Below are 27,291 nucleotides of genomic sequence, written 5' to 3' on the forward strand. Positions count from 1 at the left end.
CTTTTGTTTTTTTGTGAATTCTCCCGATTTATATATATATATATATATATATATATATATACATATGCACATATATATGTATGTATGTATGTATATGTATATATGTATGCATATATATATATATATATATATAAATATATATGTAAATATATATATATATATATATATATATATATATATATATATATATATATATATATATATATATATATATATATACATATATATATTTACACATATATATATTATTGTTATTATTGCCTTTGCACAGCTTCTAACGCTGGAGATGTACCACAATGTCAGCTGTTCAATACCAGTGAACTAAGGTAACACCCCTTATTTTTCAAGCACCATCCGGAGTATTTGAGCAGTTCCAAGCAGTGCTGTTTTCTGCAAGTGCTCCACCCTTATTGCAGCCCCTATTTGTTCCATGTACTTCTCAATATTTTTACTCACTGTTCCCAGGGCTCCGACAATTATTGGTACTACTACCATCTCTTTCATGACCACAAGTGCTTAACTTCCCAAGCTAACCTGTCATATCTATCGACTTTTCTTTCTTCCTTAACACATACCTTGTTGTCAGTTGGGCATGCTATATCTATGATCCAACATCGTTTGCTTTCTTTCTTAACACTATGTCTGGCTTCCTATTCTCTATCTCATGGTTGCACTGAATCATAAAATCCCACAGGATCTTTGCATTATCATTTTTGCTGATGCCTTCAGGTTTATGTTCGTATCAATTTTTTGCTGTCAAGTCCATACTTGTTGCAAACTGTCCAATGGACAAGCCTAGCTATATTGTCGTGACATCTCTTATATTCTTTCTGGGCTAGTGGCGTACATTGGCTGGTAATATGCCATACGGTTTCACCATTTTATCCACAGATTCTGCACTTATCCCTTTCTGATGTGTTGTCTATTCTGTATTTTATGTAGTTTGTTCTTAGTGCTTGCTCTTGGGCAGCACAGATTACAGCCTCCGTTTCCAGTTTAAATTACTTTTAGTCATTCACAGCCATCTTTTTTCTCCGTTTGTCCTATCGTCAACATCCCTATGAAATTGACTATGCATTTTTTTCTTTATCCACCTATTTTCAGTTTCATTGTTTTCAATTTCTTGTATAGTGCTTTGATTTGCAATCTTTCATCCTACACAAGCCTCCACCTTAAATTTTTTCTGTTATTCCTTTCTCCATCAATTTATCCATTTCCAGTATCCCCAAGTACTTATAGCCCGTCTCTTCTATCTGCTTCATAACCTTCTCCGACGGTATCGTTAGCCCGTCCATACATTTGATTTTGCCTCACTTTAAGACTAACACACCACACTTTCTCAGTCCGAACTCCATTCTGATATCAGCACTGAAGGTATACACCGTATCATCGAGGGAACTGACTTGGGCTTCATCATAAAGTTTGAGGTCATCCATGAATAACAAATGGTTGACTTTTTGTTGGTGGCTTTTGAATACATACCCAGCTTTTGCTTTCCTCAGAATTAGTGTTAGTGGTATTATTATTATTATTATTATTATTATTATTATTATATTTGTATATGCATAAACACTACAAAAAAAAGTTTCTTATTCAAGGGAAGTAACTCTGATGTTAGAAAAATCTTTGGACAGAGTAATTTTCCTTGTTATTTCTAAACAATCGAGTTTCTATAATAGAAAGGATTATTATTATTATTGTTGTTGTTGTTGTTGTTGTTATTTTGGTTCAACTCAGGTCTGGTCTTATTCCTGGTAGGGTTTATGTGGATAGCGGGTTTCTACCTATAACCTTAGGTATCCACAAGTCTTCAACAGTCTTTCAAGTGCTTAGAACCCTCCTGATATTCCTTGCTGTCCCTAAGAGACAAACGTTGTGTAGGAGCTCTACCGGGCATTCTATTCCAATCTCCTTCAACCATTTTCTCTATATCTTTGCTTACTCTTCCCAACACACCAATTATTATAGGCACCACCTTTACTGTTCGCATGCTCCAAATTCTTCAAACTCTTCCGTCACACGTCCTGTGGCTACTTCAGCAACTCTTTATCCCACATGTCTCCTCTTTTTCTTCTTTGTTCCTTTTGTTTTTCAATATGTCTAACATAGCAAGAGTGGCTGTGTGGTAAGTAGCTTGCTTACCAACCACATGGTCCTCGGTTCAGTCCCATTGCGTGGCACCTTGGGCAAGTGTCTTCTACTATAGTCTTGGGCCGACCAAAGCCTTGTGAGTGGATTTGGTCGATGGAAACTGAAAGAAGCCCATCGTAAATACATATATGTGTGTGTGTGTGTGTGTGTGTGTGTGTGTGTGTGTGTGTATGTGTGTGTGTGTGTATGTGTGTGTGTGTGTGTGTGCATGCATGTGCAAAGAATTTCATTACGGTGACAGATTTATTTTAATAGCATGCTTTTCTGCTAGTAAATATTTTTTCTTAGACATGCACACCCTCACACACACACCCTCACACACATACACACACATTCATGCATTACATACAATACATATATACATATGAACAACGTCCATATGACAAACGACAGAAATCTCGATTAATACATAGATAGCTACAGTGATTGATAGGGAGAAAACGATGGCTGGAGACAGACAGATTGAGAGACAGAAGAGAGAAAAGAGAAGAAAGGAGAGATAGAGAATGAGAGAGTGTGTGAGAGGGAGAGGGAGAGAGAGAGAGAGAGAGAGAGAGAAAGAGAGAAAGCGAGAAAGAGAGAAAGAAAGAGAGAGAGATATCAGCTTGAATTAATGTATATATAAGAACAATAATGACACATGCTTTCTTCATTGAATGAGTTCATCTGAAACTGACCATAAATTAGGACACTGTCACATACACACACACACACACACACACACACACATTCTCTCTCTCACACACACACATACATGTTACTGTTTTTGTTTCATAAGATTTGTTTATTCATTTTCTAACATGTGTGACTATCAGACATCTAAGAATGGAAAGATTGGTTGATGTTGGGGGGCAGGGGTTAATACTCAGGGTCACCTGCTGAATAAAAACTTCTTAGTACTCAGCTACAACATTTTTGATTAAAGCTACTGCTTAGAGTTGAGGTCTCTACTAAAGGCCATACTCACGCTTCACTACATTCAATAGATAACTAATATTACCATTCGTGCCCCTATTTTCTGTTGTAAGGCCATGCATTAACCATCTTAATTAATAAGTTATCTTTGATTAAATGCTTTTGATATAATTCTTCAAATTTTAGCAAAAGGCCAGTAATTTTAGCAGGAAGGAGTTCAGTCAATTTCATTGGTGCCAGTGCTTAATTGGTGTGTATTCTATTGACCCTAAAAGGGTGAAGATTAAAGACAGCCTTGCTAGAATTTGAACTCAGAACATGAGAAGCCTGAAGGAAAACTGCAAAGCATTTTGTCCAATGCATTAAAGAAAGAGAAAAAAAATGGTTTAGTGGCAGAATAGGTTCTTTAGACCAATCTGGTTCATTTATGCTAATTGTGTGGGGTACCCAAAAGAAACTGGAATTTTGCAATATTATTTTATTCACTTAGTTTTACATGTTTTCACTCTTATCACCTTCAAAGTATTCTTCATTTGAAGCAATGCATTGATCCAGGCACATTTTCAACTATTTGGAGCAGTCCTGGAACTCTTGTGAAATGATGCCTTTTAACACCCACTAGCATAGCTAGACTGTGTGCTACCCAGGATGGCCCTTCAGGTTGCTGAAAAAACACATATTGTCTACAGCAGACCCAGATGCATCACCACTTTGAAAGTGCCACCCAGGATGGACGGCCGACCGCTACCTTCCCCCCACCCCAGCTACGCTCGTATTAACACCTCCATTTTTTTCTCCACATCTGCAAATTCCATAGCACCAGCTTTTGTCAACAGGGATGACTTTTAAAGAAAGGTCTGGATCAACTTCCAACTCTTCTTTCAGTTCATGACACGCATTCACGCAAGACTGTTTTTCATCTTCCATGAGCAAGCAAGGCACAGATTTTGCTGCAACTCTTTCCATTTGCAACTCCTTGCTCAAAACTCGTAGGCAGGAGCTCCAGGACAAACCAGTCGTATCAACACATTTGTCAATTGTTTGGTGACAGTTCTCCAAGATCAGTTCATGAAGTTTTATGATGTTTTCATTCATTTGGGAGGTCTTCAAGTGACAAGTGACCATTCCCAAAGTGTGAAGATCACTCACAAACTTGTGCTTTGCTCATGGTCCTTGTAAGCTGCTTGAAGCATGACAACTGTTTCGGTCACCAATTTTCCCCAACAGAAAACAGAATTTTATGTTGTTCCTTTGTTTCAGCCATTGCAAAGATCGATGAACAAGGGAAAAGCTCTGCAAAACAAAGACGCACCACATGGCAGTACAATATCACCTGACAACACCGGTCAGCAGACTGTTGCCTGAGGGTCGCATCAAGTGGCTTCTAGTGGCGGAAGCCTGAACTACAAACAGCTTGTCCCACAGAGAACATTTCCGATTACTTTTGGGGGTAGCCCCTCCTATGTCCTTGAGAAAGGCATGAAAGACACATGCTGTTACTCCCCCCATCACCTCCCACTGCTTACGTGAATCACTCACCAAATGCTGAAGTGAAAGAGTCTGCTTTCATGAGAAACATTAGTATCCTAACATTATAGTTTTGTAAGTTTACTTCAAGCAATCTCTTATCTGTTTGTATTAAATTTCCCATTGATTGATTAGAAGGAAGTGGGGGGGATGAGTCTGAGATGGAGAAATAGATAGCAAAGAGAGGGAGGGTGGGAGATAGAGGGTGTGTTGTTAGTGCCCAATTCATCCATCCATCAGCTATCAAGAACAGCTGAAATCTTCCATTTGCAAGATTTGGGGTCAATAATTGCTGGTGAGGCATTGCAGTACAACAGATGCCACTCATTTCTGTTTGTTTTTTTTCTTTTTCTCCAACTGAGTGGACCGGAGCAATGAAAAATGAAGTAACTTATCCAAGGACACATTGCATTGTTTAGGAATTGAACCCATGTCTTTACAAATGTGAGTCTAACAATATAATATTGGGTCTCATATTTAAACAACACTATTTCTGTCTAAACAACACTATAATTCTTAATGGTAATGCCAGTTCTAATATACTCAATGTAATGAATCTGTAAAAACTTCCTTTTTCCGAGCTGAGATTTGAAACCAAATCTAAGAATTCTCTTGTCTGATCCACCACTGGCCAAACAGGCGCGAAAGAAATTTCTTTGTTCGGTCAAAAAGTGATGGATGGATTTCTCTTTGACCTCTGACCTGAGCAGTGTCATTTAAGGTTCAAGTGAAAAGGAGGTGACCTACATAAGTAGAAATTACTCCTCTGGTATGTCTGTCCTTCTAGCTGTCATGACCATTATAAATACAGTCAGACATACAACAGAGGCAGATAGCCATCACCAAGCGAACGGTCAAGAGACAAGCAGACAGCCAGCAAGTAACTTGCACCAATCAAGTAGTCAACATAGAACCACATTTTCAGCATGAACGACCCAACAGAGTAGCAGTTGCAGAACATAAACAGACACCACCAAATGACCAACGCACACACAGACACAAAACATGCCCGGTTCTATCTCATCACATCGACACAATATTTCCCCAGTTTATTTTCTTCTTCACCAACTCAAAGCAAGTTGCTAATATGATGTAGTGAATTTTCTGGTGTATGCAACACGTAAATGCAAGTGTCAAATAAATGATTTAAACCGTAATCTTATGCTTTCCCATTGTTTTTCTTTGATGTTATCCACACGCTTGTTTCATCTGCTGCCTCAACAACATCTTTTGCTACACCCCTTTCCTACTACAAATTAAAACATTAAATAAAATTTCAATTGGAATAATTTTAACATGTTGTGCTTCAGGTGACTTATCATTTCAGGGAAGACATTTCTTTTAGATTAAAGTAAGCTGAGAACTTTACATCAAAGGGTAAAGGTCATACGAATTTGTCTATTTTTTTTCTTTCTACATAATATAATCTTGTTAAAGTTTACCATTAGCTAAATGGTGTACATTACAAGTTCAAATTCCCTTCTCTTTGTGGTTTGGTCTATAAATAAATAACTGTAACATAACTATGTCAATATAATAAACCTTATGTTTTCTCTCCGTGAAATGGTTATGTGAGAAATCGATATATTGGTTCTTTGACTTTTGAAAATTAAAAATTGAGCCTGGGACAATGTGTAAACATCCAGCTAGCAATGACCTCAAAAAGACGAAACATCTATGAAATAAATTGATTTCTCTATTAATAAATTGAAATTTAGCATATTGATCAGAACACATTATTATAATATGAAGAAGAGAAAAGAAGGAAATATGAAGAAAATTTTACTAAAATTACTGAGAACTTAGCAATAAGACATGACAAATTATTTGGACTAAATTTATAAAACATTTTGAGTCCCAATAAATAGCTTCCATGAACCCATTACCAGTAGATGTGTAACCAATGTGTGTTGTCTGAAGAGCACCAAAAATAGTAAGAGACCAAGAGTCTAGTTATTTTTTCATATTCAGGTTTTACGCAACCAGTTTCTGTTATGATGGAGATGTTTGCCAGTAACTTTAGCTATTGAAGTTTCTACAAGTTCTAAATAAATTTGGATGCAAAATAGCCAAGGAGTTAAGACAGTGAGTCGAAATCTGCAGCAGATTTGAACCTACTGCCTTAACTACTTTGTTATTTTGAAGCAGGGTACTTTATTCTGAACTAACTCAGTCCTCTGGAATTGGTGTTGGAAAATTGGACACATTATGAATACTATGAAAGTGAAACACTAGACCTTAAGATTTTTGCTATGGAATACTAGATATATTTATATACATATTTTCAAAACTAAATTTGTGGTAAGCAAACAGAAACTGTAGACTAGTTTTGTTCATCTATATTCTGAACTCAGAAGTCTTTCTTGTGTTTGGGGAGTCAACTTTACTTTTTCTATCTGGAAGACTAATAGAAGTACCAGTACTATTTTGTTTCCTAATTTAATCCAATATAGCCCTTTCTCTGATGAATTGCTGTTCTGGTTTTCTTTTCAAAGAAATCATGGAACCAGAAACAAGAAATTGGTAAACACGTTAAAACTTTTGACATTTGCTAAAACGACAAAAAAAGAAATCAGATGATTTTATTTCCGATGAAATAATAATAATAATAATTATTATTATCGTTTTTTTTTTTTTTTTTTTTTCAAACGGGTGCTAATGTGTATGTACATAGTAGACAAGCATATCAGTGTCACACGTAGACAAGCAACTCTTAAGCCGAACGTGGCAGTCAGTAATGAACTGAAGTCTCAGTAGAACTTGGCAATACTTCATTGGTCCATAGTAACAGGTATTACTACGCCTCTCCATAACTTACTACTAAATTATATCTAGTTTTATCGGAGTTAGAGTAACTTATTTCGTGTTATAAACAACTCATTAATGAATATATTTTAACAAGCTCTAAATAAATACGCTGAGTTCATAAATAACTTGGTTTTCATTTATGTATGTTTGGTACTTTTTAATCAAAAGAAATTCGAAGGAAAGTCGACAAGTAATGCGGTCCGAGTGTCTTAAATTCTATCTTCTTCTTCACAGACACTAAAGAGTTCCTAAAGCATGGCGTTGTTTAGTCGTAGATTAAATTACTTGCTTCTTCTTTTGGCTTTAATTAGTCAAGTAATTGATTTTAGATGTTATGGAGAAGAAGCAGACGAAGCCACAGACGACGGTAGGTCCCGCAGAAAGCAATTCTATGCATATTTTCACTTATGTTTGTTTTCTTTTTAACCTTTCTCTGCCCAAATCGTTGCACAAACCAACCAATGCTTCACAACATTCGTTTATCATTTTAAACAAACCTTGGAAGTTTTCTTTTATTTTATCAACTCATATCATTCGGGGGTTTTTCGCAACTAGTTTTGAGAACAGTCATGCATTTTTTTTTTTATTCAGCGTACTTTTTGAAAAACTTTCTTATGAACCTAATTCATTCGTTAATAACTTACTGATGATAAGAGAAACTTAAAGGTTTGTGTAATCAAAATCCATTTTATACCCGGGGCCCGTGATGATCGATGCTGTAATTAATGTCAACCTAAACATACCTATTTTCCACAATTTCACTGCGAAAGAAGTTTTCCCTTGTTTCAAAGAACAAGTTATGTCCGTATTTCTTGCGTTTTGCTAGGTTTTTACAAGTTTTCCTTTCGTGTAAGTAATTTGAAAGGTTTTCATGTGATCCTTTAAGACTTTTGTATATAAGAACATAGATTGAATTTATATCTCAAGTTGTTCACGCATCAGGCTCTTGTAGCGTGGGTTTCATTCCACGTCTACAACTGTATAGGAACCCTTGTTTACATAGACACGCTGCAGAACTTGGAAGAGATTCTCCACAGTTTGTTGTTTTCCGTTTTATTATTGTTTGTGTGGCAGAGGAGCAAGAGAATTCTAATTAAATAGATGTGTATGTGTCGCATAACAGTTTCTACAACTTCGTGATCTTTAAGAATGTCAGGGTTCCTGTAAATATCTGACTGTTATTGACAAAAAGTCAACCCCGGCTCTGATTTCGAGACAACGATTTTTATATTGGATATTTACCTTGCCAAAATAAGACTTGGTTTTCTTGATGTAGTTTTAGTCCACTGCGTCACTAATGTTTCTGATGTTGATCCTAATGTTCACTGTTACGTGTTTAGGCTTTATTTTTGCAGGCGAAAATAATCTCATGTAGAGAGGCCTACTTGGTTGAGTTAACCACCTTGCGGACCTGCTCCCACTAGCGATGAAATAAGATTTAGACATTGTTTTCAACATATTCAACGCCGATGTATTTTATTATATTTGGTTTGAAATTACCGCCTCCGTTTCCAAAAAACAAACAAACTTAACTGAAACATGAATGTGGGTAGTAGTGTTATTACAGAAATCAACCTCATAGATGTACCCTATTTATGAAGATGAAATAGAATTTGGAACAAATTAATTGGTATAATTCAGGTCCTCAATTTTGGGTGGGAAGAATTTTCTTAATTCTTCGTTATTGCATCTCTTCATTTAGTTCTTGCAGTTAACCGTGTATTGCGTGAAAACACAATGAGTAATTGTTCTTGCCCTCATTGACTCCCGAAATATTTCACAGTAAACGTGTTGTAAAACTTGCAAAAGACGTAGTAAAAAGGTGAAGTGGAAACTGAAGATGTCCAACTGGCATGAAAGCTGCTTCAATTTCTGTTTTATAAATTTAGCTCTTTAAAGACTGAGAAAATGACGTCATTAATCTTGTATGTCAACATCTATTTTCTTTGGCTGATCACATCATCATCATCGTTTTTACGTCTGCTTTTCCATGCTTGCATGAATCAGTCGGGAGTACGTTGAGGCAGAGCCTTTTTTCTACAGTTCAATGCCCTTCTGCTCGCCAACCCGTACTTGTTTCCAAGTGAGGTAGTAATCTATCAGTTTACTAAATAGCTAACAGCCCGGGCGTCTTTTACGTAGGGAACAGGAAACAAACACACACATACATATACGACGGGCTTCCTCACAGTTTTCGTCCACCAGATATTTTCTCAAAGCTTTGGTGGGTTCAGGTCGATAATGGAAGACACTTGTTGAAGGTTTTACACAAACCGAAACGACATGGTTGGGAAGCGTACTTTTTAACCATATGCCTTCATTTGATGTTTACTTTTTCATGTTTGTATGGATCAGACGAAATTTACTGAGGCAAATTTTCTACAGATAGAAACTATTCCTTTTGCTAATTTTCACCTGTTTCTAAGCAAGCTAAGAGTTCCTTATGATCAGCCATGGAAGATTGCAAATGAACATCAATTGCATAATGGTAATGTTTACAAATATTGCATGATGTCATGACAAGACTAAACACACACACACACACACACACACACAATGTGTTTCTCTCAGTCTCCATCCTCCAAATCCACTCAGAAGGTTGCTTCTGCTCTCAACTGATTACAGCTGCTGAGCTGTGCTATAATAGAGGAGTGATGGAGAGTTGAGTGTTTGGGGAATGCTTAACGAGGCAAAACAGGTGTAGGGGCAGGCCCAGCATGTGCAGGCGTTTACAGAATGCTTTTAGGACATCATTTTTGCTGTGGTGGACAGGTCTTCTTGTGCACAGTAAATCACTTACCATTCTCCATCCTTTCTCATATCCTCCGTGAGGCTAAGCATCTTGAGATCTGCTTTTGTTGTACACTCATGTTGCACGTCCAATAGAACATATTAGCTTCATTCCTTACTCGTTTTGTCATGGCTTCTGCATTCAGGACCCACATCTCACTACCATTTTGCATCATGTAATCTGCCTTTCGTTCTAAGAAAGAGACCTTTTGTTGCTAACAGCAGTTATAGCTCTCTGAACTTTCTTCATTCTGTTCTTATTTCTAGCAACTATACTTTCAGAATATCCTCCTCTCCAGTTAATTAGGGAGCAGAAACAATCTTCTAGCTGCTGGGACTAAATTATGGGAATGTAATCAAACCAACACCTGTTGTCAAGTGATGATAGGTAAAAACACAAAGGCACACACAAATACAAGCATATCAAATGAGACACACCTTAAATTCTTGATTCATTAAAACTATCTCTTTCTGCAGAGAGGATGCATCATAATTAGGAGATGGCAATAAAGACCAGTTCTTCTTGAGAAGGGGAGATAATCTCAAGAACCAAGAATTCTCCAAAATTCCCCTTAAGGAAATGGACAGGCTTATTGTCTGGAGATTAGAGGACAGCCATAGACATGTGTCTCTGGTTCAATAGCTATACATACATACATGTTGGGTTTCCAACATGGCAAGCTAAGTAAAATCACGGTTGTCCCCTGCATCCCTCTCCAGCTGAGCATTCCTAATCTTGCGGGCTTTTGGGTGCCTGTGCCATATGAAAAGCACCAGTACTGGTGCCACATGAACACACTTGTGCCAGTGCTGCATCAAAGCACCCAGTTCACACTCTGTAAAGTGGTTGGCATGTTAGGAATGGCATCCAGCCGTAGAAACCTTGTCAAATCAGACATGGAGCCTGGCCAGCTCCCTGTCAAACCATCCAACCCATGCCAGCATGGATATTAAATGATGATGAAATCCACTCGCAGGGCATTGGTCAGCCCAGGGCTATAGTAGCAGCAGCTGCACAATGGGACTGAACCCGAACACCCATCTTTTGCAAAGTGAGCTTCTTAACCCCACAGCCATCGTTTTGCTTATATTGAGATCTACAACACAAATTGATTTTACTGATTGTCTTTTCTTTACCTTTTTCCCACTGTAGATAACGAACCAATTGAAGAAGATGATGTGTTGGTCTTAAATAACAACAACTTTGATGATGTCATTTACTCCCGAGATACGGTTCTTGTGGAATTTTATGCACCATGGTAAGATTCTCTTCATATTCTTCTTTCTAATTTTCTCTTATAGTCACTATCAGGACCTGCCAGTAGGATGACAATGAGGATCGTCATCATCATCATTGTTTTAATGTCCACTTTTCCATCCTTGCATAGTTCAAGGCAGATTTGCTCTGGCTGGATACCTTTCCTATCACCAACCCTTACCTGTCTCCCAAAATAAAGTGATATTTCTCCTCAGCCTGATATGTTCTTCCTGAAAGACTGGAAATGAACCATTCATCAGGTGGTATCAAAACAAGGCCACACACACACAATAGATCAGTTGTCATCCACCAAATGTGTCCACAAGACTTTGGTTGGCCTGGGGCTATAGTAGAAGGCACATGCCCCATTTGCACTCCTACTTTCAACATTTCATAACAAGCCTGTCTTTGTCCTACAGACACACTTCATTGCCTTCTGCTCCTATTACTTTACTCTCACTTCACCCCTATTGTTACTCTCACTCTTCCCTCCCTCCCTCCCTTTCTTTCCTCCCCCTCTTTTACAGTCTTCCTGTCTTTTTATTTCTCTATTAAATTACTTTGTGATTTCTTTGTCTTCAGGTGTGGCCACTGTAAAAGACTGGCACCAGCATACGCTGATGCTGCCAAACAGCTGAAGACAACAGTCCCTAAAGTATCATTGGCCAAAGTCGATGCCACTGTAGAAACTGAACTAGGTTCCAGGTATTTGCTTTTAATGGGGTTTTTCTTTTCTTTTTTTTTCTTGCATTATTTTGAGATTATATTCCTGATATTTTGGCAATGTCTCATCCATCATCTCTGCCCACTATTTCCGGGTGGGTCATGGAGTGAGAGTCCTCAGGCACCTCCTCCATAGAATCCTCTTAGAAGCAACCATCATTGCAATTTCCTGGCAATGTTCAAAGACTGAAAGTCAATCTGAAATTTAAGTTATTGCTGGTGAACTGTGTTAGTAAAGTCTTGGTGAACCAAATCCATAGAAGTTCCTCAAATGCTATTATCACTCTACTATGGAAACAGGCATGAATGTGTCTGTGGCTTACGATTGGCTAAAATTAACCAAAATGTTCAAACTTTAATTGTTGGTAATTCTTTATTTATTGACTTAAAGTGAAAATGATTTTCACGTCATTCATTAATCTATAAAAATGTATCATTACACTGAATATGAAATCAATTTGAATAGAAATTGATGCTGGCAGCCAAACTGATAAGATTCCTATTTTACTTAATGACATAAAGTATCCAGTAAGGTTTCAATTCCCAGACTGGGTGGTGTGTTGTATTCTAGAGCCAAACACTTCATTTCATGTGGCTCCACTCCACTCAGTTGTGAATGGGTTAATTCTGTGATGACCTGGTGTCCTGTTCAGGGGGAGGAATGTTGTGATCTTGGTCACCTTTAGGACATGCAAACCAGGTAAATGGTCCTAGGAGATCTAGGACTTCAGACAGTACCTACTTTTACTTAATATATCCTACAACCATCAATAGTTTCAGCATAACGAAGCAAACAAGGTGACTTGTGTTGGTTTTGCTCTTTGTCCTTTTTTTTTATAGAAGTGAAGTAAAACCCAATAAGTTCTGCTGCGGACTTTGATATTGTCAGTCACGAAACTGATGAGAATGAAGATGCCAAACTTGGACTCCCTTCGTTACATTTGCTTTGTTGATTGGGAGATTACAGGGGGCAAAGTTATTAACCCCAAATATGCCACAAAGTTTACAAAAATCAAGCAAAATTAACATTTTGGGCATTATACCTGGTGTAAAATGATTTTTCGCAAATAAATAGTTGGTTGTGGTTATCTAAAATAACCCATTGCAGAAATATGTTAACACAGAATGCACTCCGTACTACTCAAATGCAGGTTTGATACTGAGTATTCACTGCTCAACAACCGACTGTTAAACCAACACACATTGATCTAACACCATCAACTCCCCCCCCCCCCGACAGTTCACTCAGTTCTCATTTATTGTAATTGGTTAATCCACCTTCAGTCACGTGGTAGGGGTGTTCAGGATTCTCCTATAGCAACTTGTCTCCTTAGTCTGCTTAATATCAATGTTGTTTAGTTAAAGACAAGCTGTGATTGAATAAAACTGATACAACAACAGTTGTTAGACAAACAGAACCCTTTAGGTACCATTTAGTAATTTACCATTCATAATGTTTTGTTGCTGCATTTTTATATATTTGTTTTTTGTCAGATTTGATGTGAATGGATATCCTACTTTATTATTCTTCAAAAATGGAAAATCTTTTCCCTATGAAGGGCCAAGAGAAGCTGATGGTATGTAAACAAAACTGGAAATATTGTTTGTGTTATTGTTCATTTTCATTTTCAAATTGGTTTTTTATGTCCAACAGCAGTTCAGGGTTGCCAAAGTTAAAATATATATAACTGAGTTTAGTTAAGGCCAAAGAAACATAATTTTGGTCATGATTTGAAATATGCTAATGCCATCATGGCAATCATGTTCTCCAAACTGACACCATTAATGGAGTAATGAAGGCATCTTTACATGGTTGCTCAATATGTCTGCTAGAAATGGTAGTCAACTCTAAAATAACACTCTGTCTTAGAAAAGGAAGGACACACAGGACAGGATAATCCTGGACATGCAAACAGTTGGGATGGTTACAACTGTAGAAACCTTGCCAGAACAGATTGGAGCCTGGTACAGCCTCCTAGCTCGGCAGTCCTCAGTCAAACCGTCCAACCCATGCCAGCATGGAAAGCAGACGTTAAACAATGATGATTATTTATATGATGGGCTTCTTTCAGTTTCCGTCTACCAAATCCACTCACAAGGCTTTGGTCAGCCTGAAGCTATAGTAGAAAACACTTCCCCAAGGTGCTATACAGTGGGACTGAACCCAGAACCATGTGATTAGGAAGTAGGTTTCTTACCACCCAGCCAGAACCTGATTATTATCAGGTATTAAGGGTCGTCATTTTAACCCCCTTTCATTTATATTTCCAAGTTAGCCTTGAATGGAACAGATTTAGGGCAACTCCATGTGTTTGCTGGGTGCTGCTTCTCCTTTCTACTGCTCTTCAACTGATCGTATTGATGTGGATGTCTTACCTTTAGCAACACAACAATTAGTGTGGTATGTTTAAGCTAACGATCAGCTGATCAGCAGTGCAGTATTTTCAATTCTCACTCCACTGCCCAATCACAAATTCCTTTTATCTCACAAAATTCACTCTGTACTCATTTTTCTTTTTACCATGTCGTGATTGTTAAGCTTCCTCTTCTCATCATTCAATTTCTCTAAACAGGTATCGTTAAATACATGTTGGAACGAGCTGCACCAAGCTGGAAACCTCCACCAGAGGCTGTCGTTACTTTGACTGACAGCAATTTTACAGATTTTGTGGAAAAGCATGAACTTTCTCTTGTGGAATTTTATGCACCATGGTATAATTATTTTTTAAAATATCTGATTCTTTCTTAATCATGAAAGAGATTCTTCGTTAATTTTTCTTATTGAAAATTATTAAAATAATTTTTCTTTTACATCATACTCAGTAGTTTTGGTTTTGTGGTGAAGATGTTTGCTTTGGAACCAGATGGTTTTAGGTTCGGCCCACCCTCGATTAAATAAGTACCAGTTACGCACTGGGGTTGATGTAATCGACTTAATCCCTTTGTCTGTCTTTGTTTAGCCCCCTGTGGGCAATAATGGGAAAAAAAATAGTGTTTCCTACAAGAGCCATGGGTTGGCCAATCCTTTTTGCATTCTTTTTACTTGATTCAGTCTTTGAACTTTGGCCATGCTGCTGCACTGCTTTGAAGAGTTTACTCAAACAAATCAGCCTCAGTAATTATTTGCAGAACTGCTGAGTTGCAGGACGTTGTCAAGTGGTGCAGGTGTTTAACACAAAGACATACATATCTTCCCCACCATATACATATATATATATATATATATATATATATATATATATATATATATATACATATTTATATATATATATATATATGTACAGCAATAAGAAAATGGAAGGGATGAAGAGGTGGTATTCATCAACTTTTAGACATTGTATTATGTCTATTTATTTATTTTTTAAAAAGACAATTATAACAATATACATATATGTATAACATATTATGCTTTACATGTATAATATATGAAATATAAAAATACCAGTAATTATTAAAATATATAAAGTAGAGCATAGAAAGTAGGATAATATCTTACACCTGTTTCAGCCAAGAGGCCATAAATTCCCCTGTTATTGCCTGGAGGACGATGATTAACAACACATCTTGAGAAATGGATAAATGTTACAGACTCTCTTTCTCTCTCTCTCTCTCTCTCTCTCTCTACTTTCACTTTTATTAATCTGAGTGTTTTTTTCTTTTAGGTGTGGCCACTGTAAGCGTCTGGCTCCCGAATATGAAAAAGCTGCTCAGAAACTTGCTGTTAACGATCCCCCTATACCTCTGGCAAAAATCGATGCTACTATTGCAACAACTACAGCAATGAAATATGAAGTCTCTGGTTACCCAACTCTGAAGATTTTCCGTGCAGGCAAACAATTTGAATACAAAGGACCAAGAGAAGACTATGGTAAAATAGAATTGATGATAATGCAGTAATGAGGGAGGTGGAAGGAGTCGCAATGTCCCTAGGTTACAGATCCTCTTTTTTATTGATGCCAGAGGAAGGAAAATGAAAATTGATTGTAGCTGGGTTTTAACCCCCATATATGGAAGGCAAAAACTAAAGCCTTTAGTTCTTTTATATTCCCTCAGTTCTATGAAAATTAACCAACTTGGGTTGTGCAAACTTTTCTAATTCCTTCTTTTTGTCTGAAGGATTATTATTTTATGATTTAATTTTTCTTATCTTCACCATTAATTTCCTCACTCCAACCTTCCCGTCCTCATTGTTTCCTGCCATTAAAGTACAAGTTTACTTGATATGGAAGAACTCAATACTTTGTTGTCAGTGAAAGCAGTGATATCTCTGGCACATTGACTTGACATCAGAACTTACTTAGGTGACAGTTGTAGAGGGCAATGGAAATATAATTTTGGCCTGGCTCTTCTTTCTCATATATATATATATATATATATATATATATATATATATATATATATATATATATATATATATATATATATAAACAATATATGAGTATATGCATATATATGTACATGTATGTATATACGTTCATCTATATGTACATATAGATACATAACTGGGTACATGACGTGGCAAAAGAACAAGGACAAAATGGTAGACAAGGTGCAACAAACAAGCAGGCCACATAGAAACATCCCCTTCATCAGCTGCCACCATTAAAACTCCGGCGTTTCGAAGAATTAAGGCAGTACGCATCGTTAAAATGGTTCTTCCCACGAACACAAATTAAATTGTTTTCGTGGAGGGTAGTGGCGGACGGAAAACAAGACAGGAAAACGAAACGGTGAAATAAACAAACAAAAAGGCTGTACAGCCAGATATATATATATATATATATATATATATATATATATATATATATATATATATATATATATGGCAACTTTAATTATAAACTGCTGCTAATTATTTCATTAAAACAAATTTCATTTGTAATCATCATTTTTGTTTTTGTTGATGTGCAGGTATTGTGAACTACATGGTTTCCCAACAAGGTGGTGCTTCTAAACTTCAGACTTCTGCCAAGGAACTCCAGAAATACATGAAAGAAGATGATATTACCATTGTTGGCTTTTTTAACAGTTTAGATGCACCTTTGATGTCTTCTTATTTAGATGCAGGTGAGATACAATTTACCTGGTTTTTCTTTATAAGGTTAGTCAGAAGGGTAATTAGGGTATTTGTCATGACTTTTTAAGGCCCATATCTCCTTATTTTCTTCTGATTAGTTTTTAATTAATAACTGATTGACTCTCGTTAGGAAAGCATTTCAGTTATTTATTTTCTGTTGTTGACTTAAATTTTCAGGTGAATTAAGTTTGCTTTTTGTTAGTTGTTGTCCAGAAATTACTTGACCATTGACAATGTTTTCCACTTCCAGAAGGAGGCTGGTTTCTTTTCTGTCCATTTTGGAACAGAAACATTTCTTGGAGGACGCTGAAATTGAAATTAATCCTTAATTTTGGTTTTTATTGCTAAAAGTAAAACAGAAAAATGTAAATAAATGAATTTGGTGATGAGTTTTTTTTTTTTTTTGTTACTTATCCTTCATCTAAAAGGTGATGGACTTTTTGTCATATTTACTAATAAAGTAAAAATTATGCAATATTTTCCTTCAGTTGTCACTGAACCATTTTAGTTGTTTTTGATTAAATATTCTATAAATATGACGTCTGTTTAATATTCAACATCTGTTGAGATACATACAGCACCAGTAGAATATATGTGGAATATATGGCGTCTGTGGCAATATACAACTGTTGAAGTATGTTATATTTTATTTATTTCAGCAAATGAAGTCCGAGATGACTATAAGTTTGCTCATGTCCTCAATAAAGATGTCACCAAATCTTATGGTCTGATTGCAAACTCTATAGTTGTCTTTGTCCCAGAAAGATTCCAGACAGAATATGAACCAAAGAAACATGTTTTAGACAAGGTATGTTTCTTTTCTTTAACTCCCTTTTTTTTTTTTTTTTTTGTTGGCTCAGATCATTTTAGCTGCAAATAGTTGTCAAAGAAACATGTATAACAAGTGTTTCATTAAGTCACAGTTGTGGATCAACACTTATTAGATAGCAAATTCCTCATTCTGGTTTCAATATCAGGTTGCAGCTATTTTTCATACTCTTGCATTGGGAGAGGCATGAGCATCACAACTCCATGTCTTTCCTCAACGAACCCTTGAAAGATTAGATTTCATGTCAACCGGAGAAAAAACAGCAACGGGAAAATGCGCACCATAGCAAGTTACAGCTCAACTTATGACCAAACAAAGGAGTCTCTACATGGTTGCTCCACCTGCTAGAAATAGCAGCCGAATCTCCCTCAAGCACATTCTACTGTATATCAAAATGCACACTACTACATTGGATAATGTAGTCTTAGATGCACTGTTTGAATCAAAAAATGGGGTGGGCATGGTTTGATTACAGTTGTGCTCAATTTCCCAAACTGAGCCAACCCTTTCAGTCCATTGCCAAAAGCAATTTAGTAGAATCCTCCTTTCTTCAGCTTCTCTACATGATGTTTCTACAAGCAGGACTTCTGTGAAGAAATTCTCCCCAGTTACTTCCTGCTCTGTAACCTAATTCCATGTTGCACGTAGACAAGTGTCCTTCCAAACTGTCTCTTTCCACTCCACCAGTCTCTCACTGTTACTTATATGACGTGAAAATATAGGTGCAGGAGTGGCTTTGTGGTAAGTAGCTTGCTGACCAACCACATGGTTCCAGGTTCAGTCCCAATGCATGGCACCTTGGGCAAGTGTCTTCTTCTATAACCTTGGGGCCCACCAAAACCTTGTGAGTGGATTTGGTAGACGGAAACTGAAAGAAGCCTGTCGTGTATGTATGTATATATATGTGTGTCTGTGTTTGTCCCCCCAACATCGCTTGACAACTGATGCTGGTGTGTTTACGTCCTCGTAACTTAGCGTTTCTGCGAAAGAACCAATAGGATAAGTACTAGGCTTGCAAAGAGTAAGTCCTGGGGTCGATTTGCTCCAGCATGACCACAGTCAAATGACTGAAACAAGCAAAAGAATAAAAGAATACTTTCAGCCACTTAAACAAACCAATGTTAACAGTGGCCCCTGAATTTATTTTCTCTGCCATTGTTTCTGATCATTCACATTACTTTCTTTCTTTCTTTCCAGGATGATGCAGTGAGGTCAGACATTTTGAATTTTATTGAGAAAAACCAGTTCCCTCTCGTTGGCCATTACAACTTCAACAATGAGAAGAAGTACAATACAAAATATCCACTTTGTCTTGTGTTCTACACTGTCGACTGGAGTTTTGACTATAGAAAAGGTGAGAAGGGACCACTTTAACCTGTCCTTTAACTGGTAGTCATTGTATTTGAGTGAGACAAACATAAAGCATACATGTGTGTGTGTGTGTGTGTGTGTGTGTGCATATATATACATACACATATGTAAAAATATATTTACCACTCCTAGCATTTTGACTTCATATCTGACCCCATTAAGTGTTTCCTGGCTTGAAAATCTTTATTAATGATTCTAAAATACCAAGATCACGGAGACAACTAGAAGCTTATCTCTTAATATATGGTGAACTTTTAGGGTAAAAGAAAAAAAAAACAACATTGATTTTGTGAATGAAACAAATTTATAAACTAAAAAAGTATTTGGTTGGAAAGCACAAAAACTATTGTAATAATAACAGAAATAACTTCATGGAAACTCATGAAGGCCATCAGAACTCTGTTAATACTTGTTTATAAGACTTATCACTTAAACACTAGAGAACTGTGCCTCCCAATGGTACTTCTTTATGGATAGCTGTACCTCCCAGGGGTAACTATCTACGTTTTTGGTACCTACTTACAAGTAAGAGTCATGTGTCTCTCGAAAGACTCAGTACAGTACCTGTAAGCTAATTCTTTAATAATTTACCAGTGAGAATACCTGTAAAAATACCTGTAAGCATGCTTAGAACAAACCTGACAGCTAATTCTTTAATAACGCCTAAACCATTTGAGCTAAAGTTTTCCATTTTTTTTCTTTTTACTTCATGGAAGTTTCCAGAACCAGTTGATATCGTTGCAAAAAATCTAAATCAAATTTTTAAAGATAAGAATCCTGCTACTTATGCTAATGAGATTTTCTGGGTTTTTTTCTTCTCTCTAAAGCAACCCAGATCTGGCGGAAGAAGATTGCCAAAATTGTCCGAAACTACAAAAGCATCACTTTTGCTGTTGCCAATGAAGATGACCATTCTAATTTAATGAAAGATTTTGGATTTGAAGATTCTGGTGAAGATATGAACATTGGAATAATGACAGAAGAAAAACGTTATGCCATGGAACCAATGGATGAATTTGACTCGTCTCATATTGAATCGTTTTTAGACGACTTTGTTAGCGGTTAGTGTCTGCACTTTTTTTTGTTAAAGTTCAAAACTTTAATCAATTTCAAGTTGGCATAAGTTGTACATGTTGAAATATCTAACATGTCGTATAGACAAAGAATAATGCTGAGCAATGTTGGCTATATTTTACACATGTCCAGTTTATTTCATTCAATTCTTGGTGGTTTTGCCAGCAAGCATCTGGAAATATAACCTTTTTCTTAAATTTGATATCTTAAGTTTATTCTGTGAATTAATAGGCTAGAAAGGGCATCCAGCTGTAGAAATATTGCCAGATTGGATTGGAGCCTAGTGCAGCCTTCTGGCTCGCCAGCCCTCAGTCAAACCGTCCAACCCATACCAGCATGGAAAGCAGATGTTAAGCAACGACAATGATGATGATGATATACATGGAACAATGGTTTCATGACTCACATGGAACTTTTGATAGTTTTATTTCAGCAGAGTACTCTTCTTCTCTATAAAAATCAACTGCATTTCCTTATGTTTGTCTCTTACTATTTGTATATATTTCTAAACACAACCGAAAGTATAGCATGCATCAGTTTTGATTTCCATTGTAATTATAAATTTGTTTATATTCCTGCAGGTAATCTAAAACCACACATCAAATCGCAGCCAATTCCCAAGAAAGACAAAGGTCCAGTTGTCACAGTTGTGGCCAACAACTTTGATTCTGTGGTTCTTGACAAGTCGAAAGATGTCCTTATTGAATTTTATGCCCCATGGTGTGGTCATTGTCAGAAATTGGAACCTATATACAAAAAACTTGCCAAATCACTGCAGAAAAATAAAAATCTTGTTATTGCCAAGATGGATGCAACAGCTAATGATGTGCCTTCTAATTTCAAAACAGAAGGTTTTCCAACTATTTATTTTGTTCCCACCAATAATAAGGAAAACCCTGTAAAATTTACTGGCGGCAGAGAGTTGAAAGATTTTGTTAAATTCCTTGAAGAACATAGCACCGTCTCACTAAACACTAAACATATTGAATTGTAAGATTGAAAAATGAAATTTCAAAATTCTTCCTAATTTTTATTATGATTATTATTATTATTATTATGATTATGATTATTATTATTATTATTATTATCATCATCATTATTAAGGCAGCAAGCTGGCAGAATCGTTAGCACTCTGGGCAAAATGCTTAGCGGTATTTTGTCTGTCTTTATGTTCTAAGTTCAAATTCTGCCGAGGTCGACTTTACCTTTCATCCTTTCGGGGTCGATAAATTAAGTACCAGTTGCATGCTGGGGTCGATCTGACTGGCCACTCCCCCAAAATTTCAGGCCTTGTGCCTAGAGTAGAAAGGATTATTATTATTATGATAAAGATCTTGTGATTGTTGTGTGTCTCAACAAATGTCTTCAACCTACAATTTTCTATTCTTCCATTTGCAAATTCATTCAACTTGAAGAATATTTTGAGTAAAAATTTTTCACTTTTGCTTTCCTCTCAAAAACATTTTCATCTGTAATATTTTTTTTTATAAAAAAATAAAAAAGTTCAATTCTAATGGAGAATTCGTTCCTGGATTCCAGACCATTCTCAATCTGTCTTTGGGTTCAATTCTCTGCATTCCCATTCGTGTTCTTGCATGTGTGATGCATCTGTCTACTGAAGCAACTACTGACAAATGTAGTATCAGCTGTAGTATTAATAGTAGTAACAATAGGAGTTATAGTTGTAATACTCACAACTCCAAATGTGCTCACTTCAGGCTCCTGGTAACCTCCTCCTCCAAAATCCAACTGCTTCGTTGATCTCTTCACAAAAGATGTTGTACATGCCTCTCGTGGCGTATCATAAACTTCAGTTTTTTTTTTTGTTTGTTTTTGGTAAAAGTAACTGGTTTGTTCTCTCTCTCTTGTGGAATTTTCATTATGAAAAATTTAATCAATGCTGATTGATCCTGATAGGATTTTAGGTTAATTAAATTACTTCATTTGTAGTTACTGTTTAAAGGAGCTTATTGTTATTTCTCAGCTCCATGGTGAGGTGGGGGTGGAGACTAAACAGTCATAGTGTTGGGTAAGCGGTGGGTGTCAACTAGTGTGCGGTGGGGGGGGATGCACTCATGTTAGGTAACGAAGGTGGTGGCTATAGTATGAGGCTGTGTTAAGCCACCATTCCAGCGTTAGGTGACAAAGAGGGACCAAACAATGGCAGTGTTAGCTATAATAAAGTTTGTGTATAAAATGCAAAGAAATGATATCCTAATTATTAATTTTGTATGGGGTCCAACAAAACTTATGTAAATAAAAATCTTTTTGACAACATGTTCTGTTTTTTTGTTTGTCATTGTTGTATCCTCTGTCATTACTATGTACCTCATCGGTTTTTATACAAAAGAGATGGCTGTGGGCTTAAGAAGAGGTTTGCTTCCCAACCATGTGGTTTCAAGTTCAGTTCCAATGCATGGCACCTTCTGCTATATCACAGGACCGACAAAAGTTTTGTCAGTGCATTTGATTGAAGGAAACTGAAAGAAGCCGTGTGTGTGTGTATATATATATTTTTGTTTCAGTCATTTGATTGTGGTCCTGCTGGAGCACTGCCTTTAGTTGAGCAAATCGACCCCAGGACTTATTCTTTGTAAGCCTAGTACTTATTTTATCAGCTCCTTTTGCCGAACTGCTACGTTATGGGGACGTAAACACATCAGCATCGGTTGTCAAGCGATGTTGGTGGGATAAACACAGACACACCAACATACACACACACACACACATATATATATATTTTGATGATACATAAATACATACATATATAGATGATACATACATATATATAGATGATACATACATACATATATAGATGATATATATATATATAGATAATACATATATATATATATAAATGATACATGCATATATAGATGATACATACATATATAGATGATACATACATACATACATGCATATATAGAGGATGCGATATATATATATATATATATATACAAATAGATAGATATAGATGATATACATACATACATAAATACATTATGTACGTACGTATGTACTTACATGCGTACATACATACATACATAACGTACGTACGTACATACTGACATTACGTACATACGGACATTACGTACGTACGTACGTAATGTACGTATATACGCATGTATGTATGTACGTACGTACGTAATGTACGCTCGTATGTATGTACGTACGTACATAATGTATGTATGTATGAATGTACGTATCTACGTACGTACGAACGTAATGCACGTATGTAAGTATGTATGTATGTACGTACGTAATGTACGAATGTATGTATGTACGTATGTATGTAGCTACATACGTACGTAATGAACGTATGTACGTATGTATGTACGTACGTATGTACTTATGTACGTACGTTCGTACATAATATATGTACGTACGTTCGTACGTAATGTATATATGTATGTATGTACGTATGTATGTAGGTACATACGTACGTAATGAACGTATGTACGTACGTATGTATGTACGTATGTACGTACGTTCGTGCGTAATATATGTATGTTCGTACGTACGTACGTAATGTACGTATGTACGTACGTAATGTACGTATGTATGTATGTATGTATGTACATAATGTATGTATGTATGAATGTACGTATGTACGTACGTAATGCACGTATGTAAGTATGTACGTACGTAATGTACGAATGTATGTATACATGTATGTACTATGTAGGTAGGTACATACGTACGTAATGAATGTATGTATGTTCGTATGTATGTACGTGCGTACGTAATGTATGTATGTACGTACGTAATGTACACATGTATGTATGTATGCACGTAAGTACGTATATACGCATGTACGTACGTAAGTACATACGTACGTAAGTACATACGTACGTATGTATGTATGTACGTATGCACGTACGTACATACGTAAGGTATGTATGTATGTACAAACATATATAGATGATACATACATACATACATACATATATATATAGATGATACATATTTATATAGATGATATATACATATATATGATAAATGCATACATACATGTATAGATGATACATGCATATGTTATAGATGATACATACATACATATATATACATATATATATATATACATATATATATATATATATATATATATGTATATACACGCACAATGGGCTTATTTCAGCCTCCATCTGCCAAATCCAGGAGCAGCCAACCATAGAAAATCTACTGCAATGGATTCCTTCTGACCCATGCAAGCCTGGAAAAGTACCCATTAAAACAATGATATGTCAAATAACATGTGATATTGGCCATGTGGGAAAATGTTAAAATTCTGATAAACAGTTTGCGTTATATAATTTGTAGAACACTTGAGAAATTTAGATACTACCAGAGGAAAGCCTTGATATTTTATTAATTTGACTGAATATTTGAAATAATATTTTAATCATCTTTACTCATATTACAGGTTAATGTCTGGTAGAGTTTGTTACTGTCTTTAAACACCTACAGATAATCGTTAATGGTAAATTACTGAATTTAGTCAAGAGGATTCTTCTAAAAATACCCATGTGTTATGTGATGGTGGTGTTGGTGGTATTAATTGGGCCTTAGATTAAGCCTTCTTAAGTCTACAAGAAGTTTAGTAATTTTCCAGAATTTTTAGATTTGGAGTAAAAAAGAAAATATTTGTATTTACAAGGTTTTGCTCATTTGGAATAGTTCGATGTGTGAATTAGTTTCAAAATGTGGAGCAGGTTTCAACCATTCGCCAAAAAGAAGACTTTCTGTAAGCATTAACAGAAACTGTAAAAGACTCATCTGGCAACTGAGAACAAAAGACAAGAAAAAAAAGCAAAAACATTGATAAAGAAGCAACCAATATACTCTCAGAAAATGGTATCCATGTTCAACGAAATAAGAAAGAAGACATTTGAAGAACTCACATGGCTATATTACAGACACAACTGCCAAGGTAGATTTGTAACCAAAGGACTAGACTTATGCAAAAAGGAATAGAAGACATTTATGGCCAAAGTAATTTGCATAATTTAAGCGAAAACTGAGCTAAGAAAAATAATCCAAAGTGACCAATGACAAGTATTTGAATGACAAACAAATAGAGGTATACAAAATACCATACAACATAAATTGTTGATTTATTAAAATTATCTCTGGAGAATTTTCGCCCTCCTCATGTGAAACTGGTCTTAGCAGCTTTTTGATAATCATGATACATCCTCTAGAGACAGAAATAATTTTAAACCCTTTCGTTACCAACCCGGCTGAAACTGGGTCTGGCTCTTTGAGTTTAACAAAAACAATTGAATAAAGGTGGTAGAGGGAGAGAGAGGTAGAGAGAGAGATAGAGAGAGAGAGAGAGAGAGAGAGAGAGAGAGAGAGAGAGAGAGAGTGAAAGTAACAGAATGAGCAGGAGAAAAATAAAAAGTATTAAATGAAATAACTGGGAAAGAGATATAAACAGAATATGAGAGAAAGAAAAGAGACAAAGGGCAAAGTGTAAAAGATGTTGAAAAAAAACAACAAAAAAGGATAAAAACAAGAGTGAAAGAGAAAAAAGTGATAAGAATACAGAAAGACTAATAGGAACAGAAGAGAGAGAGAGAGAGAGAGAGAGAGAGAATTGCAAGGAAACAGTTAAAGAGAGATGAATGTAAAACATTTAAAAATGTATGTCACAGGAATAAGGATAATTTTCTTTAAAAATGCTTGTTGATAAAACTATATTAAAACTGGAATTTATAAGAATTTTCTAGACTGTAAATTTTAATAATTGCTTTCTTTTAGTAAGAAATACATATTCATAACTAATTAATAAGTAGCTTTCTTTATTAAAGTAAAGAAAGAGTCTGCATCTAAATCTATACATAGTCACCATATTAACTTCACAGTAGTACCTTATGTCTAAATCTATGCAAAGAGACAGGCTGACAGACAGAAGCCAACAGATGAACAAAAGGAATATAACAAAGAAACATGGTTGAAATGATTTTAGTGTGTTAGTCATAAGAATTTGAATATTTTAAAATTTCAAAAGTTTTCCTGCCAGCATTTTCTTATTAATTTTTTCATGTGTAAGAATTCCATTTTTTATTTGAATAAGATATTTACTAGTACGTATGAGTCTGAGAATTTCAGTAGGGTTATACTGAAATCTGATGTATCCAAGACAATATGTGACACAGATGCATGCATGTGTGTGTGTGTGTGTGTTTATGAATAAAGAGTTAGAGGCATATTTATAATAGCACAAAATCTATTTGATATTAAAAGTCAATTGTGGAAGTCAATAATTTTAAATCAAGTTGAAGAATTTTTTTCCAAGAAAAAGAGATTTCGGTCTCTTTTTGTTGTTCACTTTTCTTTCTTTTTATGTTTTCTCCTGTGAAATGTGCATGCATTTTTGGTTTTCATCACTGTCTTTTTATTTGACTTGACTTATTGGCGTTTTCTGTCCCATTTTTTACCCTTTTCCAACAAGTTGTGGAGCACCTGAACATTTTATACAATAAGCTATTTATCATCATCATCATCATCATTGTTATTATTATTATTATTATTATTATTATTATTATTATTATTATTATTATTATTATTATTATTATTATTATGCTGAATATCTTTCAGCTGAGTTGCAAATTTGAAGAACAAACCAACAAACCTGCACATTTTAATTTCCTTAAAAAATATTTCATTTTTTTTTCATTTCCTCATTGATATGTGTAAAGAGTATAAAGAATTCAAATTATGTTTAAAGATGTACAGGACAATGTTCAGGTGTGTATACTTTTG

General features: G+C 35.7%; 1 protein-coding gene across 1 annotated transcript; it reads left to right on the top strand.

Annotated features, from left to right (window-relative positions):
- The first annotated feature begins 7,323 nt into the window (after window positions 1–7,323).
- Window positions 7,324–22,800, top strand: LOC106877201 (protein disulfide-isomerase A4). Its single transcript, XM_014926047.3, has 11 exons — window positions 7,324–7,768; window positions 11,345–11,450; window positions 12,032–12,154; window positions 13,667–13,749; window positions 14,746–14,884; window positions 15,835–16,040; window positions 17,084–17,239; window positions 17,909–18,057; window positions 19,276–19,432; window positions 20,277–20,510; window positions 21,105–22,800. Exons 1-11 carry the CDS (start codon window positions 7,657–7,659, stop codon window positions 21,515–21,517), a joined length of 1,878 nt encoding a protein of 625 aa, XP_014781533.2. The 5' UTR covers window positions 7,324–7,656; the 3' UTR covers window positions 21,518–22,800.
- The last annotated feature ends 4,491 nt before the right edge of the window (window positions 22,801–27,291 follow it).

This window comes from Octopus bimaculoides, chromosome 10 (assembly GCF_046866305.1).
Source record: "Octopus bimaculoides isolate indiv1 chromosome 10, ASM4686630v1, whole genome shotgun sequence".
Classification (NCBI taxonomy): Eukaryota; Metazoa; Mollusca; class Cephalopoda; order Octopoda; family Octopodidae; genus Octopus; species Octopus bimaculoides.

What these genes read in the sequence shown, in the direction of transcription:
- LOC106877201 (XM_014926047.3), top strand. Translation starts at nt 7,657, where the DNA reads ATGGCGTTGTTTAGTCGTAGATTAAATTACTTGCTTCTTCTTTTGGCT. An exon ending in GTGGAATTTTATGCACCATG is followed by an intron (nt 11,451 to 12,031) that starts GTAAGATTCTCT and finishes CTTTGTCTTCAG; the next exon opens with GTGTGGCCACTGTAAAAGAC. An exon ending in AGGGCCAAGAGAAGCTGATG is followed by an intron (nt 13,750 to 14,745) that starts GTATGTAAACAA and finishes TTCTCTAAACAG; the next exon opens with GTATCGTTAAATACATGTTG.